This window comes from Oratosquilla oratoria, chromosome 12 (genome assembly GCF_046742065.1).
Source record: "Oratosquilla oratoria isolate Oo_2021 chromosome 12, ASM4674206v1, whole genome shotgun sequence".
Taxonomy (NCBI): Eukaryota; Metazoa; Arthropoda; class Malacostraca; order Stomatopoda; family Squillidae; genus Oratosquilla; species Oratosquilla oratoria.
Window position 1 is genome coordinate 46,042,744 of NC_134788.1, and position 17,798 is coordinate 46,060,541.

General features: G+C 44.5%; 1 protein-coding gene across 1 annotated transcript in view; it reads right to left on the reverse strand.

Annotated features, from left to right (window-relative positions):
* Mtp (microsomal triacylglycerol transfer protein) overlaps positions 1–17,798 on the reverse strand; it is a gene marked incomplete at its 3' end in the record, with an annotated part of 59,424 nt that overhangs the window by 12,429 nt on the left and 29,197 nt on the right. Inside the window, 1 exon segment of the mRNA XM_076195741.1 lies at positions 13,912–13,935. Coding sequence (XP_076051856.1) covers positions 13,912–13,935 — 24 coding nt within the window.

Consider the following 17,798-nt stretch of genomic DNA (forward strand, 5'->3'; position numbering starts at 1 on the left):
AATATTAACCAACAAACCTAACACCATTTTAACACCATTTAACACCACCGCCACAAGTCGCTAAGACCACATTTCACCACCACAATCACTGCCTTGTCTATCACCACCGCCACAATCACCAAACGAGTCAGCGTAGAAAACGGAACCAAATGCCCTCAGCAAGGTTGACGGGACCGGGGCTGGATGGCGGACTGGATGGCAGGCAGGCAAGAGGGGGAGGGGGAGGGGGAGGAAGATGGGGAGGAGGAGGGAGAGGAGGAAGAGGTGGAGGGAGAGGAGGAAGAGGAGGGGAGAGAAGAGGGGAGAGAAGAGGGGGAGGAGGGAGAGAGGGAGAGAGGAAGAGGAGGGAAGAGGTGGGGAGGGGAGGGGAGAGGAGGGGGAAGGAGGGAAAGGGAGAAAGGGATGGGGGTATGAGAAGGAAGAGGGAAGGAGGGGGAGAGGAGGAAGAGGAGGGCAGAGGAGGAAGGAGAGGAGGGGGTAAGGAGGGGGAGAGGAGGGGGTAAGGAGGGGGAGAGGAGGGGGAGGAGGGGGTAAGGAGAAGGAGGAGGGATAGGATGGGGGTATGAGAAGGAAGAGGAAAGGAGGAAGAGGGGAGAGGAGGGGGAGAGGAAGAAGAGGGGAGAGGAGGAAGAGGGGAGAGGAGGAAAAGGGGAGAGGAGGAAGAGGAGGGAGGAGGAGGAAGAGGAGGGAGGAGGAAGAGGAGGGAGGAAGAGGAGGGAGGAAGAGGAGGGAGGAAGAGGAGGGAGGAGGGAGGAAGAAGAGGAGGGGAGAAGAAGAGGATGGAAGAAGAGGAGGGAGGAGGAAGAAGAGGAGGGAGGAGGAAGAGAAGGGGAGAGGAGGGAGAGGAGGAAGAGGGAGAGGAGGAAGAGGAAGAGGAGGGGAGAGGAGAGGAGAGGAGGGAGAGGAGGGGAAAGGAGGAAGAGGAGGGGAGAGGAGGGAGAGGAGGGGAAAGGAGGAAGAGGAGGGGAGAGGAGGAAGAGGAGGGAAAGGAGAGGAGGGGGAGAGAGGAGGAAGAGGGGAGAGGGAGAAGAGGAAGAGGGGAGAGGGAGAAGAGGAAGAGGGGGAAAGGGAGAAGAGGAAGAGGAGGGAGAGGGAGAAGAGGAAGAGGAGGAAGAGGAGAGAGAAGAGGAAGAGGAGACAGAAGAGGAAGAGGAGGGAGAAGAGGAAGAGGAGGAAGAGGAGAGAGAAGAGGAAGAGGAGACAGAAGAAGAAGAGGAGGGAGAAGAGGAAGAGGAGGGAGAAGAGGAAGAGGAGAGAGAAGAGGAAGAGGAGGGAGAAGAGGAAGAGGAGGGAGGCGAGAGAGGAAGGAGGAATGAGAAATAGGAGGAAAATAAAGGAAGAACAAAGAAGAGGAGGAGGAGGAGGAGGAGGAGGAGGAGGCCTAGTGGCCCTAACGAGGCTGTTTGTGTTTATCAAACTAAGCTACAGTTAAGAAAACAGGGCAACTAGGCGATCGAAGATGAACTAACACTACTGCTACTAGAGGAGGAGGGGGAAGAGGAGCAGGAGGAAGAGGAGGAAGAGGAGGAGCAGGGGGGAGAGGAAGAAGAAGAGAAGGAGCAGGGGGGAGAGGAAGAAGAAGAGGAGGGGGAAGAGGGGAAGAGGTAATGGAAACCAGAGAGAGAGAGAGAGAGAGAGAGAGAGAGAGAGAGAGAGAGAGAGAGAGAGAGAGAGAGAGAGAGAGAGAGAGAGAGAGAGAGGAATGCTACAATGGCGGATAGGCCTACGTCAGGTCACCTCCCCACCCGCCCTACCATCCTCGCCTACGCCCATCTGCTTACGTCACAGACGTCGCGGCGACTGACGTCTATCTATGACGTCGAGACATCAATGCAAGCTCAAATAGTGATCAAACTAGAGGTAGACACACTAGGCTAGCATGCTACTTGCTATTGCTACTTGCTTTTGCTATTTGCTTTTGCTATTTGTTTTTGCTACTTGCCTTAGGTACTCGGTTCGAGTAGAAAGAACTTAGATTACAATATTCTAGACAATGTCTAGCATTCTTGTTTTAATTTCAATTCTTTTAATTGGTCATTTAGCTTCTTACACGCAAAACTGGCTTTTGAAAAATTGAAAAAATCATAACAGAATTAGTTTCAAGTCAAACCAAGTAGCATGCTAGCGAGAAATGTCTAGTGTGATGCCACCTTTCAACGTACTGGAGTATGTGTACGCGCGCGCGCGCGTGTGTGTATCTTATGTGTATATGTGTGTATATGTGTAGATGTATGTGTGTATACTGTATGTGTACATGTGTGTATACATATGGGTGTGTGTGTGTGTGTGCATACACGCATTACATAATCACGTCACAACAGGGTCCATGTACACATGTAGCTGAATGTATACGTGTGTACAGAACATATATATATATATATATATATATATATATATATATATATATATATATATATATATATATATATATAAACGAGACCAGAAGGACCTTAGTAACTATCAACCGATTAGCTTGTTATCAAATGTATATAAAGTATTCTCCATGATCCTTACAAATAAACTGAGTCAAGTTTAAGATGGAAACCGAGAGAACAAGCAAGATTTAGGAGCAATACTCGACTCTAGACCGTTTGCAGGCGATTAACCCATTCAACTCCGATGACAAGATGTCTTGTCATTTGGTCAAATAAAACAAAAAATCATAAAACACCAAAATGTTTGATCAAACACCAGAAAAATATGACGTCAATCCTCGCTTCGCTGCGAGCGAAGCGAGGATTGACGTCATATTTTTCTGGTGTTTGATCAAACATTTTGGTGTTTTATGATTTTTTGTTTTATTTGACCAAATGACAAGACATCTTGTCATCGGAGTTTAATGGGTTAACCAACTAATCGAGAAAACGGCAGAATAAAATGTACCTCTGTGTTTAGATTTTGTAGATTATGAGAAGGCCTTTGACTCGGTAGAACAAATATTAATACTAAACTCGCTACGCAATCAGGGTGCAAATGAACAGATTGTAAGAGTTTTAGAAAAGATTTATGCGAAAGGTAGCGCTATAATTCGACTACATAAAGATTCAGAAAAGATCAAGATCGAGAAAGGAGTACGGCAAGGCCATACCATTTCACCCAAATTATTTACAGTTTGCTTGGAAGATGTTTTCAGAAGATTGAGTTGGGAAAAGAAAGGTTTGAAGATTAATGGCGAATATTTGAACCATCTAAGATTTGCGGATGACATCACTTTTATTTCAGAAAGAGCAGAAGACTTGCAAGGGATGCTGAGTGATCTAAACAAGGAAAGTCTCAGAGTAGATTTAAAAAGTAATTAGAACAAAACCAAAGTAATGTTCAACACGAAAGTTCAAAGTAAAGAGATTGTAATTGATGATGAGAGTCTTGAAGAAGTTGAGGAGTATAATTATTTAGGCCAGGCGGTGAAAGTGACAAAAGATCATGATAATGAAATAAAAAGACGTATTACAATTGGTTGGAAAGTGGTAAGTATAATAAAATTCTGAGAGGCTCTCTACCTTTATGTTTGAAACGTAAAGTTTACAATCAGTGCATTCTACCAGCAATAATCTACGGGTGTGAGACTTGGAAACTGACGAAGGCGATGGAAACAAAGCTAAGGACTGCACAGAGGAGAATGGAGAGATCAATGATGGGAATAACGCTGAGAGACCGAAAGAGAGCAAGTTGGGTGAGAGAGAGCAGACTAGAGTGAAAGATATTGTGGAGGCGGTGAAAGAGAGGAAGTGGAATTGGGCAGGTAAATTAATGCGAACGACTGACGAGCGATGGAGCAAGTGTGTTACTGAGTGGACGCCGCGAGATGGGAAGCGTGGAAGAGGGAGACCAGACAGGATATGGAGAGACGAGATTGAGAAATATGCAGGAGTGACGTGGCAGAGGTTGGCGCGGTCGTGTGAATCATGGAATGCTATGAAGGAGGCCTTTGTTCAGCAGTGGACTCAGGATGGCTGATTTGATTTGATATATATATATATATATATATATATATATATATATATATATACACGCTGACAAAATAGAATCTATAATAATGACAATAATAATAATATTAATAATAATAACAATAATAATAATGACAATAATAATAACAACAATAACAATAATAATAATAATAATATTGACGTTCTATACGTCACGTGACAGTGACGTCATAACTTAATGACGTCATCACTCCGTTATTTTCGTGGCGACACACTTTATATCACTGAACAAGTGCAATGTACAGTATGTACTTTCCCATAGTACATTTTCCAAATATGTACAACGCAAATATAATCACTGTTACATTTCCCAACTACGTCACAATAATGACGTCACGGAAGACAATGACGTCACAATGTTGAGTCACTGGACACGTGGCGGTGACTCTAGCGAGTCACGATAATCACTATACGAGTCAGAAGTCACGTGATTTTATTGACTCGCTATAGACTCAATCTTGAGTCATTCACTTGTATGACTGACTCGTTGAGTCACGAGTCAGGTCCTTGGCAGCGAGTCACAAGTGACTCATATTGAGTCACAGAGATAAAGACACACATGTATACACACGCCATGTGCGTGTGTGTGTGAGAGAGAGAGAGAGAGAGAGAGAGAGAGAGAGAGAGAGAGAGAGAGAGAGAGAGAGAGAGAGAGAGAGAGAGAGAGAGAGAGAGATGGAGAGAGAGAGAGAGAGAGAGAGAGAGAGAGAGAGAGAGCGAGAGAGAGAGAGGGGGGGAGAGGGAGAGGATGTATATACATGTATGCATGCGTGAAAGACAGAGACAGAGAGAGACAGAGAGAGGAGAGAGGAGAGACAGTGACAAAGAGAGAGAGGAGAGATAGAGAGAGGGAGACAGAGACAGAGAGGATGTATATACACGTATGCATGCGTGAGTGAGTGAGAGAGAGAGAGAGAGAGAGAGGTATGTTAGCGGGGAACCCACACTCGAACCGGCCAAGCAGTGTACTGAGAGGATTTGGTCTAACGGCACCTACCTACCTACCTCCTCCTCCTCCTTCTTCCTCTTCCTCCCTCCTCCTCCTCTTCTTCCAACTCGCTCCGAATATTTTTCATTTCAATTGATATTATTATTATTATTATTATTTCATTATTATTATTTTCATTATTATTATTATTATATTTTGTTGATTCTCCACCGTAATGGGGGGTATAGCCACTCACACACAAACCTAATCCCACCTTAGACACCATCACCCTCGATGACGTCACCGCTATTGACGTCATTGTAGTTCCTGACGTCACCACCTACATGATGACGTCACATTTTACGTCATATTTTTTCTCGATGACGTCACAATTTTCCAGATGACGTCACAGTTACTATCGATGACTTCAAAGCTACTCTCGATGACGTCACCGCCTCTGTGCATATTTGGCCAATTACAGTAATCATCCCATTTTCTTTTCGGTCATTTTCCTTCCCAAGTTCCGTTTTCTTTTCATGGTTGTGACCCCGCCTTGCGTTTTCTATTATATATATATATATATATATATATATATATGTATATATATATATATATATGTATATATATATATATATATATATATATAGAGAGAGAGAGAGAGAGAGAGAGACTCTCACCTTTGCCCAATGTGCTCGGATAGCTTTTGGCAACAGCACCTTCATTTTCTATTCCAATCTAGGTCCTACATCCCGTTTTCTGTTTCAATTTTTGTACCTACTCGCCATTTTCTATTTCCAATCCCGGACCTACATTCCATTTTCTATTTCCAACCTCAGGGCCAATACGTTTTCTATTCCCAAATCCCGGACCTACATTCCATTTTCTATTCTACGAAGGCTTCCCGTTTTCCTTGAAGTGAAAATCAGCCCCGTGACGTCACTCAATCCAGCGATGACGTCACCATGTCATGAAGACATTTCCGATGGAGGTGAGGGAGGAGGAGGAAGAAGAAGAGGAGGAGGAGGAAGAGGAGGAGGAGGAAGAGGAGTAGGAAGAAGAGGAGGGAGAGAGAGAGAGAGAAAGAGAGATGAGAGGGAGAGAGGAGAGAGAGAAAGAGAGATGAGAGAGAGAGAGAGAGGACAGAAAAAGAGAGGAGAGAAGAGTAAGGGTAGAGAGGAGAGAGAGAGAGAGAGGAGAGAGAGATGAGAGAGAGAGGTGAGTGAGAGAGAGAGAGAGGAGAGTGAGAGAGAGAGAGAGGAGAGTGAGAGAGAGAGAATGAGAGGAGAGTGAGGGTAGAGAGAGGAGGAGAGTGAGAGAGGGAGAAGGGGGAGAGGGGAGAGGGAGGGAGGGAGAGAGGGTGAGAGAGGGAGAAGGGGGAGAGGGGAGAGGGAGGGAGAGAGAGAGAGAGAGAGAGAGAGAGAGAGAGAGAGAGAGAGAGGGAGGGAGAGAAAGAGGGAGAGAGAGAGGGGGAGGGAGAGAGAGAGGGAGAGAGAGAGGGAGAGGGAGAGAGAGGGAGAGGGAGAGAGAGCGAGAGAGAGAGGGAGAGAGAGAGCGAGAGGGAGAGAAAGATAGAGGGAGAGAGAGATGGCCAAAATCGTCTGTATTTCGCCCAAATAAATTAGGCAAAGATGAACTCTTCAGGAGGAAGAAGAGGAAGAAGAGGAAGTAGAGGAGAGGAAAGAGAAGGAAGAGGAGGAGGAATAAAAGAAGGAAGAAAGGAGGAGGAGGAAGAAGGAAGAAGAGGAGAGGGAAGAAGGGAGAAAAGAAGAGGAGGAAAAGGGGAAAGAGGAGGAGGAAGAAAGAAGAGGAGAAGGATGAGGAGGAGGAGGAAGAAAGAAGAAGAGAGAAGGAAAAAGAGAAGGAAGAGACAAGAGGAGGAACATGAGGAGGAAGAGAGGAGAAAGAAAAGGCGGAAAAAAGAAGAGGAGGAAGAAGAGGAGGAAGAAGAGGAGAAGAGGAGGAAGACTGGAGAGGAGGAGGAGGAAGTACAGACGGAGGAGAGGAGAAGAGAGGAGGAGGAGGGGGAGAAAAGAGGAGGAAGAGGGAGGAGGAAGAGGAGGGGAGGAGGAGGAAGGAGGAGGAAGAGGAAGGAGGAGGAAGAGGGAGAAGGAGAAAGGAGAAGGAAGGAGGAAGAGAGGAAGAAGGAGGAAGAAGGAGGGAGAAGAAGGAGGGAGGAGAAGAAGGAGGAAAGAGGAGGAGGGAGGAGGAGGAGGGAGGAGGAAGAGAGAGAAGGAGAGGACGAGGGATGAAGGAGAGGGAAGAGAAGGTAGGAGGAAGAGGAGGAGGTGGGGGAGGAGGAGGAGGGGGAGGAGGAAGGAGAGTGGGGAGAGGAGAAAGGAGAGCGGGGAGAGGAGAAAGGAGAGCGGGGAGAGGAGAAAGGAGAGCGGGGAGAGGAGAAAGGAGAGGGGGAGAGGAGGAGAAAGGAGAGGGAGGAGAAGGAAGGAGGAGGAGGAGGAGGAGGAGGAGGAGGGAGGAGAAGGAGGCGTAGAAAAAGAGAAGAAAAGGAGTTGGAGGAGGAAGAGGAAGAAGAGGGAGTAGGAGAGAGTAGAGGAGAAGAAAAGGAGGAAGAGGGAGGAGAAGAAAAGGAGGAAGAGGGAGGAGGAGGAGGAGGAGGAGGAAGAGGGAGGAGAGGGAGTAGGAGAGAGTAGAGAAGAAAAGGAGGAAGAGGGAGGAGGAGGAGGAAGAGGGAGGAGGAGGAGGAAGAGGGAGGAGAGAGAGGAGGGGGAGTAGGAGGGAGGAAGAGGGAGGAGGAACGAGAAAGAAGGAGAAAGAGGGAGGAGAAAGAGGGAGGAGGAAGAGGAAGGAGGAGGGAGGAGGAGAAGAGAGGAGGAGGAGAAGAGAGGAGGAGGGAGGAAGAGGGAGGAGGAAGAGGAAGCGGAAGGAGGAGGAGGAGGGAAGAGGAAGCGGAAGGAGGAGGAGGAGGGAAGAGGAGGAGGGAGGAGGAGGAGAAGAGAGGAGGAGGAAGAGAAGAGAGGAGGAGGAGGGAGGGAGGAAGAGAAGAGAGGAGGAGGAGGGAGGAGGAGGAGGGAGGAGGAGGAGGGAGGAGGAGGAGGGAGGAGGAGGAGGGAGGAGGAGGAGGAGGAGGGAGGAGGAGGAGGGAGGAGGAGGAGGGAGGAGGAGGAGGAGTAGGGAGGGCGGCGATGGTGTGTGTGGGGGGGGCGTGTCTCGAGGCATCTTGTAGTGCCTGCGGTTGCGGCCCCGGCCGGCCTGGCCTGGCCGCAGGTCACGGCCGCACCGCAGCCGTAGGGGGCGGATGAGTGCAGGAGGAGGAGGAGGAGGAGGAGGAGGAGGAGGACCTAGAGGTGGAGGAGAGGAGGGAAAGAGAAGAGGGAAGAGGAGGAAGAGGAACTGGAAGAGGACCTAGAGGAGGAGGAGGAGGGAAAGGGAAAGGATGGAAGAGGAGGAAGAGGAACTGTAGGAAGAGGAGGAGGACCTAGAAGAAAAAGGAGGAAAGGAGGAGGAGAAGAGGAGGACCTTGAGGAGAAGGAGGAAGGAATGGGAAGAGGAGGGAAGAGGAGGAAGAGGAATTGGAAGAGGACCTAAAGGAGGAGGACCTAGAGGAAGAGAAGGACCTTGAAGAAGAGGAGGAGGAGGGAATGGGAAGACGAGGACCTTGAAGAAGGGGAGGAGGAGGGGATGGGAAGAGGAGGGAAGAGGAGGAGGAGGGGATGGGAAGAGGAGGGAAGAGGAGGAGGAGGGGATGGGAAGAGGAGGAGGGAATGGTGGGAGGAGGGAATGGGAAGAGGAGGGAAGAGGAGGGGATGGGAAGAAGAGGGAAGAGGAGGGAAGAGGAGGAGGGGATGGGAAGAGGAGGAGGAGGGGATGGGAAGAGGAGAGAATGGGAGGAGGGAATGGGAAGAGGAAAGAGGAGGAAATGGGAAGAGGAGGGAAGAGGAGGAGGGAATGGGAAGAGGAGCAGGAGGGAATAGGAAGAGGAATTGGAAGAGGACCTAGAGGAAGAGGAGGAAAAGAGGAGGACCTTGAAGTGGAGGAGGAGGAGGAGGAGGGAAAGGGAAGAGGAGGACCTTGAAGAAGAGTAGGAGGGAAATGGAAGAGGGAAGAGGAGGGAAGAGGAGGAGGAACTAAAAGAGGACCTAGAGGAAGAGGAGAAGGGGGAGGAGGAGGAATAGGGAAAGGGAAGAGGAGGGAAGGGGTCGAGGAAGAGGAGGAATAGGGAAAGGGAAGGAAAGGGAAGAGGTCGAGGAAGAGGAGGAGGAATAGGGAAAGGGAAGGAAAGGGAAGAGAAAGGAAGAGGTCGAGGAATAGGGAAAGGGAAGAGGAGGGAAGAGGTCGAGGAAGAGGAGGAGGAATAGGGAAAGGGAAGAGGAGGGAAGAGGAAGGAAGAGGTCGAGGAAGAGGAGGAGGAATAGGGAAAGGGAAGAGGAGGGAAGAGGAGCGAAGAGGTCGAGGAAGAGGAGGAACAGGGAAAGGGAAGAAAAGGGAAGAAAAGGGAAGAGGAAGGAAGAGGTCGAGGAATAGAGAAAGGGAAGAGGAGGGAAGAGGTCGAGGAAGAGGAGGAGGAATAGGGAAAGGGAAGAGGAGGGAGGAGGAAGAGGAGGAATAGGGAAAGGGAAGAGGTCGAGGAAGAGGAGGAGGGAAGAGGTCGAGGAAGAGGAGGAGGAATAGGGAAAGGGAAGAGGAGGGAGGAGGTCGAGGAAGAGGAGGAGGAATAGGGAAAGGGAAGAGGAGGGAGGAGGTCGAGGAAGAGGAGGAGGCATAGGGAAAGGGAAGAGGAGGGAAGAGGTCGAGGAAGAGGAGGAGGAATAGGGAAAGGGAAGAGGAGGGAAGAGGTCGAGGAAGAGGAGGAAGAATAGGGAAAGTGAAGAGGAGGGAAGAGGTCGAGGAAGAGGAGGAGGAATAGGGAAAGGGAAGGAAAGGGAAGAGAAAGGAAGAGGTCGAGGAATAGGGAAAGGGAAGGAAAGGGAAGAGAAAGGAAGAGGTCGAGGAATAGGGAAAGGGAAGAGGAGGGAAGGAAAGGGAAGAGGAGGGAAGAAAAGGGAAGAGGAGGGAAGGGGTCGAGGAAGAGGAGGAATAGGGAAAGGGAAGAGGAAGGAAGAGGACAAGGAAGAGGAGGAATAAGGAAAGGGAAGAGGAGGAGGAATAGGGAAAGGAAAGAGGAAGGAAGAGGTCGAGGAAGAGGAGGAATAAGGAAAGGGAAGAGGAGGGAAGAGGAGGAGGAATAGGGAAAGGGAAGAATAGGGAAGAGGAGGGAAGAAGAGGGAGGAGGAGGAGGAGGAGGAGGAGGAGGAGAAGCAGTTTCGAAATGTCTGGTAACTATAATCTCACAACCACAATCATACCAACATATACCACTTCCCATGCCGCCACCACCATGGCGAGGTCGGACAGGGTCTGTATCGTCCCTCACGAGGATAGACCGGTTCTGCATTGGACCACTTGCATCGAAATCTCGTATTTCTTGACTTTTAGATTTTTTTTTTTCTCCTTTATGTCATTTTCATAAACTCTCTTTGATCATCTCTCTCTCTCGCTCTCTCTCTCTCTCTTGCTCTCTCTCTTGCACATCTCATCTGTCAATTTGCTTGTTCTTTATTTTTTCTTTTTTATAATTATTGGCATAATGTGGGGACTACACCACTGCTGCATACTGCAATCTAGGACGGGTGAGGCATTCTACACACACACACACACAATATATATATATATATATATATATATATATATAAAGACTTCTCCCACTATCGGAAAATAAGGTTAGAAATAAACATATATGCATATTTCGACCACTTTCTTTGATCCTCTTCAGCAGATGAAGACCATAGAGAGTGGTCGAAATATAATATGTTTATTTCTAACCTTATTTTCCGATAGTGGGAGACAAGTCCTATTTTACTCATGTCCTACGACACTACTCTTCTCTGATATATATATATATATATATATATATATATATATATATATATATATATATATATATATATATATATATAAATTTGACGCAGCCCGAAGGGATTTCTCCCCGTCCTCTCCTTTTCTGTATGAGAGGACGGAGAATAAGGGTCGCCGAATTTATGAAGCGGCCTTGCTGTGGATGTGCCGTGTCATGCGACACTGCTTCTGACCCAGGGCAGAGGACAGGATGCAGGGATGACCCGTCATCCAGGAGGTGCCAAGATAAGAGGGAGGGTGGAGGGGAGTGGAATATATAGAAAATGGAATGGGTGGGAGTGGTTTCTATGCCTTTTTCTTTTTGGCTACCCCCCGTGTGAGGGGGAAAATGCCTTTGGTATATGTATATATATATATATATTATATACATATATGTATATATATATATGTATGTATATGTATATATGTATATGTATATATATTGTATATATATATATATATATATATATATATATATATATTCGTAAAGAGCTGGAGTCCAGGAGTCATGTTATCGGAAGAATTTCAAACACTGGTACACTATTTAATTGATTCCTTTTCGCTGACATTGTATAACTCTGAAGACGAACCCCGGACAGGGTTCGAAACGTTGAAAGTAAATTCTGTTACTCCGAGTCCAGTGTTGGAAAACATTTCCGATAACATATATATATATATATATATAAATATATATATATATATATTATGTACTGTGTGTGTGTGTGCTGTCCATGTGGAAAACTACCCGTGGTGTCTTCCTAAATGCTGATAACTCATGATAAGATATATGTATCTGTGACCAACATTCTGCCACATTTCTCTTCTTGTGTGTGTGTGTGTGTGCGTGTGTGTGATACACCATGGTCTTGGATCACGTGATGGACTCGTGATCGACAGTTATTTCCCTCCCGAAAGAGAGCTCGTGTGTGAGTGTGTGTGTGTGTGTGTGTGTGTGTGTGTGTGTGTGTGTGTGTGTTTTGTGTATGTGTTATGTGTGTGTGTGCGAGTTTAGTACGTGTGTGAATGTATGTGTTTTGTGTATGTACATGTGTGTTTTGTGTTATGTGTATATGTGAGTGCGTGCGTGTGCATGTTTTACCACACTCTTGGATCACGTGCTGGGCTCGTGATCGACGGCTATTACCCTCCCGGATGAGAACTCAGAGCTCATATATGACCAATCTATGGGTCATGCTGTGACCACACACACACACACACGCGCGCGCGCGCGCGCTTGATGGCGCGGTTGGTAGAGTCCCCAACTGTCACTACGGCGGTCCGGGTTCGAATCCTGCCCAGGGCTGATATAATTTCAGTATCGTTGCACTTCGAGTCGTTACTCCAACTCTCATGGGCGGGGAGTTGTGTGTGTGTGTGTGTGTGTGTGTGTGTGTGTGTCAGGTCACAGCATTACCCATAGATCGGTCATTTACGAGCTCTGAGCTCTCTTCCGGGAGGGAAACAGCTGTCGTTCACGAGTCCAGCGCGTGATCCAAAAACCAATGTGAATACACACACACAACTCCTTGCCCACCAGAGTTGGAGTGCCGGCTCACAGTGTAGCGATGCTGAAATTATTTCATTCCTGGACGGGAATCGAACTCAGATAGCTGGACTAGCGGTCACGAACGGTACCACTGCACCGTCAAACCGTGTGTGTGTGTGTGTGTGTGGTCTGAATGAGATCTCATGCAAACCTGACAGAGCAGAAACATAGGTACACCTCTCTCCCAAAGTCTCTAGTCACTTTACATATTGGCTGGTGTGTACCTAAATTACCTAGTCAGTTTACATATTGGCTAGTGCCCCCAAACTCTCTAGTAATTTTACATAATGGCTAGTGTGTCCCCAAGTTCCCTAGTCACTTTACATATTGGCTAGTGTTCCCAAATTATCTAGTCACTGTACATAATGGCTAGTGTCCCCAAATTATCTAGTCATTTTACATGTTGATCGGTCATCGTCTCTTCGTACTTTCCCTAGTCCCTTTACATATTAGCTAGTGTACTCTCAAGTCGTCATTTTACATATTGACCATTGTTCTCAACTCTAGTCACTTTATATATTGACTAGTGTTTCCAAAATCTAGTCACTTTACATAATGGTTGGTGTCTTCCCAAAAAATTTAGTCATTTCACATATTGAACAGTCACCGTCTCTTCGTACTTTCCCTAGTTCCTTTACATACTAACCAGTATGTTCCCAATTCCTCGTCACTGTACATGTTGGCCAGTATTCCCAACTCTAGTCATTTTATATACTGACTACTGCGTTCTCAATTCCTCTGGTCACTTTACACATTGACAAGGGTTCCCAAATCATCTAGTCATTCTACATATTGGCTAGTGTTCTCAAATTCCCTAGTCACTTTCCATATTAGCTAGTTACCATCTCTTTGCATTTTTCCTAGTCTGTTTATCACTACACGTTTTCCCCCATTTTTTTTAGGGATGAATACTGCAGCATATGCCTTGCTAGGTCTGATAAGGTCGTTTGTACAGGTGCTAGCACCGATTTCTATGACAAAAAAAAATCATCGTCCAGGCCTTCCAATATTACAAACATTCCAATAGTTACATACATTCGCCCATATTAATTTGATATGTATTTTCTTTTTTACTTATAAAGCATTAGCTTAATTACAGTCCACTGTTGTTTTCTAAATTCCATCCTAATTAACTTGATCAACAGACTCCACCTCTAAACTGTTGACTAAGGATGTGATTGGAGGGTGGTATGGGTGGGGTTATCCAGGGACCAATCATAACGCTTTTAGACCCAAATGGGCGGAGCTTACGCTAAAACCACGCCTCCTGATACTACCCGATGAATATAATTGGAGGGCGACGGGAGTGGAGACACCAGCGACCAATCATATCGCTTTCTTGTCCAATATGGGCGGAGCTTAGACCCAACGGTTTTTATTCACCTCCAATGAACACAAGTAAAACATATAAATAAGCAATTGATTAAACAGACGAATTAATAATTGAATAAGAATCTGTTTATCAAAGTATTTTTGGGATGGAATTTAGGACTTTGGCTAAGAACTAAGGCATGCATACAGGTACGTACGCACAGACGTACACGCAAGCTCACAAGAATTACCTGGGGCTTGCAGGCAGGGAGTTGCTGGAATAAAAAGGAAAAAGCAGTAAAAAACATAGGATGTGCAAAGGGGGTATTAGTAACCAGAGTATTAGTAGTACACCATAGCAATATTACACCGCAGCAGAGAATAGAGAATCAGGAACCACAGCATTAGTAACCATAAATAGGGTGAGAGGGATTATTTGTAAGAAATGCAGATTTTTAACAAATAGGTTCAGTGCTCCGCAAATAAAACAAGCAAATATTATTATTATTAATGTTAATAATAACAACAATAAAAATAATAATATCAATATCAAGTTAGTAAATAAAATTCTGATAGTTCAATACGTCGTTTGTAATTGTTCTCTTATGGCGACATCTGGCAATTCCGCACCTTCTTCTCAGTTGCCACATCTCGCCAGATCGATAATTACAGACGCATTTTGAAATAATAATTATAATTTTTGCAGAGAACTATTACTAAGGAAGAGTAAGGGTAACCGTGGATAGGAAAAGGTAACCTTTGTCCATAGGCAGGTAACAAGTATTCGTGATTTAGCAAGGTTGAACACAATCAATATAAAAATAAACAGAAATGGCAACATCCTATTTCTCCCAACTACCTGTGTTGCAAGTAACTTAATATTCGGTGGCAATTGTGGTAATATATGTATGAATTTGATAAGAAATATTATTTATACAAACCTGATTTAGATAAAATAGTAATAATTGGGCTATGCGTATGTACAAGCTCTACCAAACACAAAAATCAAAATGCACAAAACATTACTTGGTAATTATATATATATATATATATATATATATATATATATATATATTAGGATATTGATCTGTCGTAAGTTGTCATCTAGTGACCGAATGCCATCCACCCAGTGCTGCACCTCCAGATAATAGCTTTACCCTGTTGGGCGACCGTTGGCAGTTACCGTGGGGCCGCGGAAGGAGAGAATCTATTCTGTATTCGCGGATATCTGCACCTAGTACACTGCACTACATCAATAATGTTGAACAACCAAGTCAATAGACACACGCAGACACCAAATAATACCCACTGGGTCAGGTAATTTTGCCCCTGGAGGGAGTGGGTGGGAGGGGAAGAGGGTGAATGTGGACCGTCTAGGTTTGGATCAGATGGAAACAAGAAAACAAAATGGCCGAAACAAAATGGCCGACCTCATCTGAAGATGGAATCTGAATTATTACAATTTATTTATATTTTCAACTGTAGTTATTAACATTAATTGATCGAATAAAAATTAAATAATAAATAAACATTAATGAAAAATAAATAAACGAACAAATAAAATACAAATAAATAAATTGACCTAACCCGAATGTTCTGGGTCACGTCACGATAACGCCCCTACGGACCAGAAGCATGTAGTTTTTTTTTACGCCTCAGTTCTGTTCCTGTCCTTCCTCCAATCTTCCCCTTGACCACCTCTTGAACCCCTACGGATCAGAGGCACAGAAATACCTAGATTCAGCAAATAGCTGGGTATAGTGTTTAATTACGTTCTTCATTTAACTATTATTAGTTTAACTAAACAATTTACCTAGCGATCGTTACCAGTTTTACTAAACTATTAAACTAGTAACCGTTAATAGTTTAACTAAAATAATAACCACCACTAGTTTAACTAAACTATCTAATAACCGTTACTTAACTAAGTAACTAGGAACCATTACTAGATGGATCTCGCTCCAAGACGACACCAAATCGGCCTTATCAAATCTACTCCAACTTGTTATCCAAACTTGCTTATCTGTGATCGAGAGATAAGAGGAACAATGTTCACGAGAACAGGCGAACAATTGGCAAAAAACAAAATAAAATAGAATAAAATAAAATAAAATCTCACTTATGGCATTGCGACAGAAGGGACAACAACGAAGCGATGTTGCCGTCACGTGATCAGTTCATTTTCGTGGCCTCCTCCCCCTCCCCTCCCACTTTCGCCTATGGGGAGCCAGACGAGGCCAGTTTCATCTCCCAACGATGACGTCATCAGGCCTGTGACGTCACAGGTGTGACGTGATGGTGTGACGTCATAAAATGTAATTTCTGACCATATATATATATATATATAATATATATATATATATATATATATATATATATATATGCAAAGTAGACCACTTGGAAAAAGAAACTAACGAAGCAGAGCGCTTTCGTATATTACATCTTCAGTGCAACAAGTACTTGTTGCACTGAAGATGTAATATACGAAAGCGCTCTGCTTCGTTAGTTTCTTTTTCCAAGTGGTCTACTTTGCATAAGTGAACACACGTACCCGTGTTCTTATTAGCATATATATATATATATATATATATATATATATATATATATATATATATATATATATATATGGTGTCCCAAAATAACGTTTACATTCTTTGTGTATAACTAGCAAACCGGTTTTGTTTTTTTTCAGATTTGACTCATGTCCAACAATGGCGGATAATCACCTTACAATCGCCCATAAAATATTCATTCTGAAAACATTTGAAAAGTGGAAAATAAAACTGAAGTGTTAAGACGTTTGACTAAACAGTTCCATGTCATCTCGCCCTGGCAGCATTTCACGCATCAACGCCAAGTTTGATGAAGAAAGATGTCCACCTTATGAAAATGGATTGCAAGAGTTTGCAAAGGATTACAAGGGCGGAGCATGCCGACAGGAGACCTTTTGGTCCGTATCTAGGTCGGATGCGAAAAAAATAATAATAAATGAATAAATAAAAAGTATAATAATATAAATAACAAATAAAATACATAAATAAATGCATAGCTATAGTTAGATAATAAACAAACAGGTAAACAGTAAATAATAATAGATTGACATATAACTAACAATAAATGAGAATCAGACAAATGATAACAAAACAAAAAGAATTAATATAAGATAAATGATAATCATTGATAATGTTCAGAATTCTCCAAGAAAACAAGTACGCCAACTGTCTCGTGAAACAAGTTTCCCTAAACCCAGCGTTCACTGCATTTTGAAGCGTTCCCGGTTCAAAAGTTTCATTGCATTGTTTGTCCACGCTCTGAATGCTATCTTGCAGGTGATGACGAATTTCCACTCAAAATTATTTGGAGTGACGAATCAACGTGTAAGTTCAATGGGTCAATAAATCGACACAACTGCACCTACTGGGCAACAAAAAAAAATTCCACAGGTTACAGAGGGGGGGGGGGGGATCATCTGACCATTATTTTACCCCATTAAACTCCGATGACAAGATTCTTTGTCATTTGGTCAAATAAAACAAAAAATCATAAAACACCAAAATGTTTGATCAAACACCAGAAAAATATGACGTCAGTCCTCCTCGCTTCGCTCGCGAGCGAAGCGAGGAGGACCGACGTCATATTTTTCTGGTGTTTGATCAAACATTTTGGTGTTTTATGATTTTTTGTTTTATTTGACCAAATGACAAAGAATCTTGTCATCGGAGTTTAATGGGTTAACAAGACACCGTAACAGGATTGAATTATCTCAACATGCTACAAGAGTTTGCCCACATGCCACGCATCCAAGAACAATTTGGAGAAGAATATGAGGACTCATTCCAGCAGGATGACGCTCGTCCCCACTTCCATCACGATGTGAAATCATATCTGGATGCATCCATGCCAGATGGATTGGACGAAAAGGAAGAGTTGGATTTCGGCTAGGTCACCATATTTGACACTCATGGATTTCTTTCTTGTGGGGGGGGGGGGTTTCCGAAAGACAAAGTTTACATCACAAAATAGGCAAAAAAAAAAAAAAAAATGACGAATTGAGAGTTGCAATTGAAGAACAATGTGCTTTAATATCAGGTGAGATAACGCCCCTACGGACCAGAAGCACTTCAATTTCTTCCCGTTA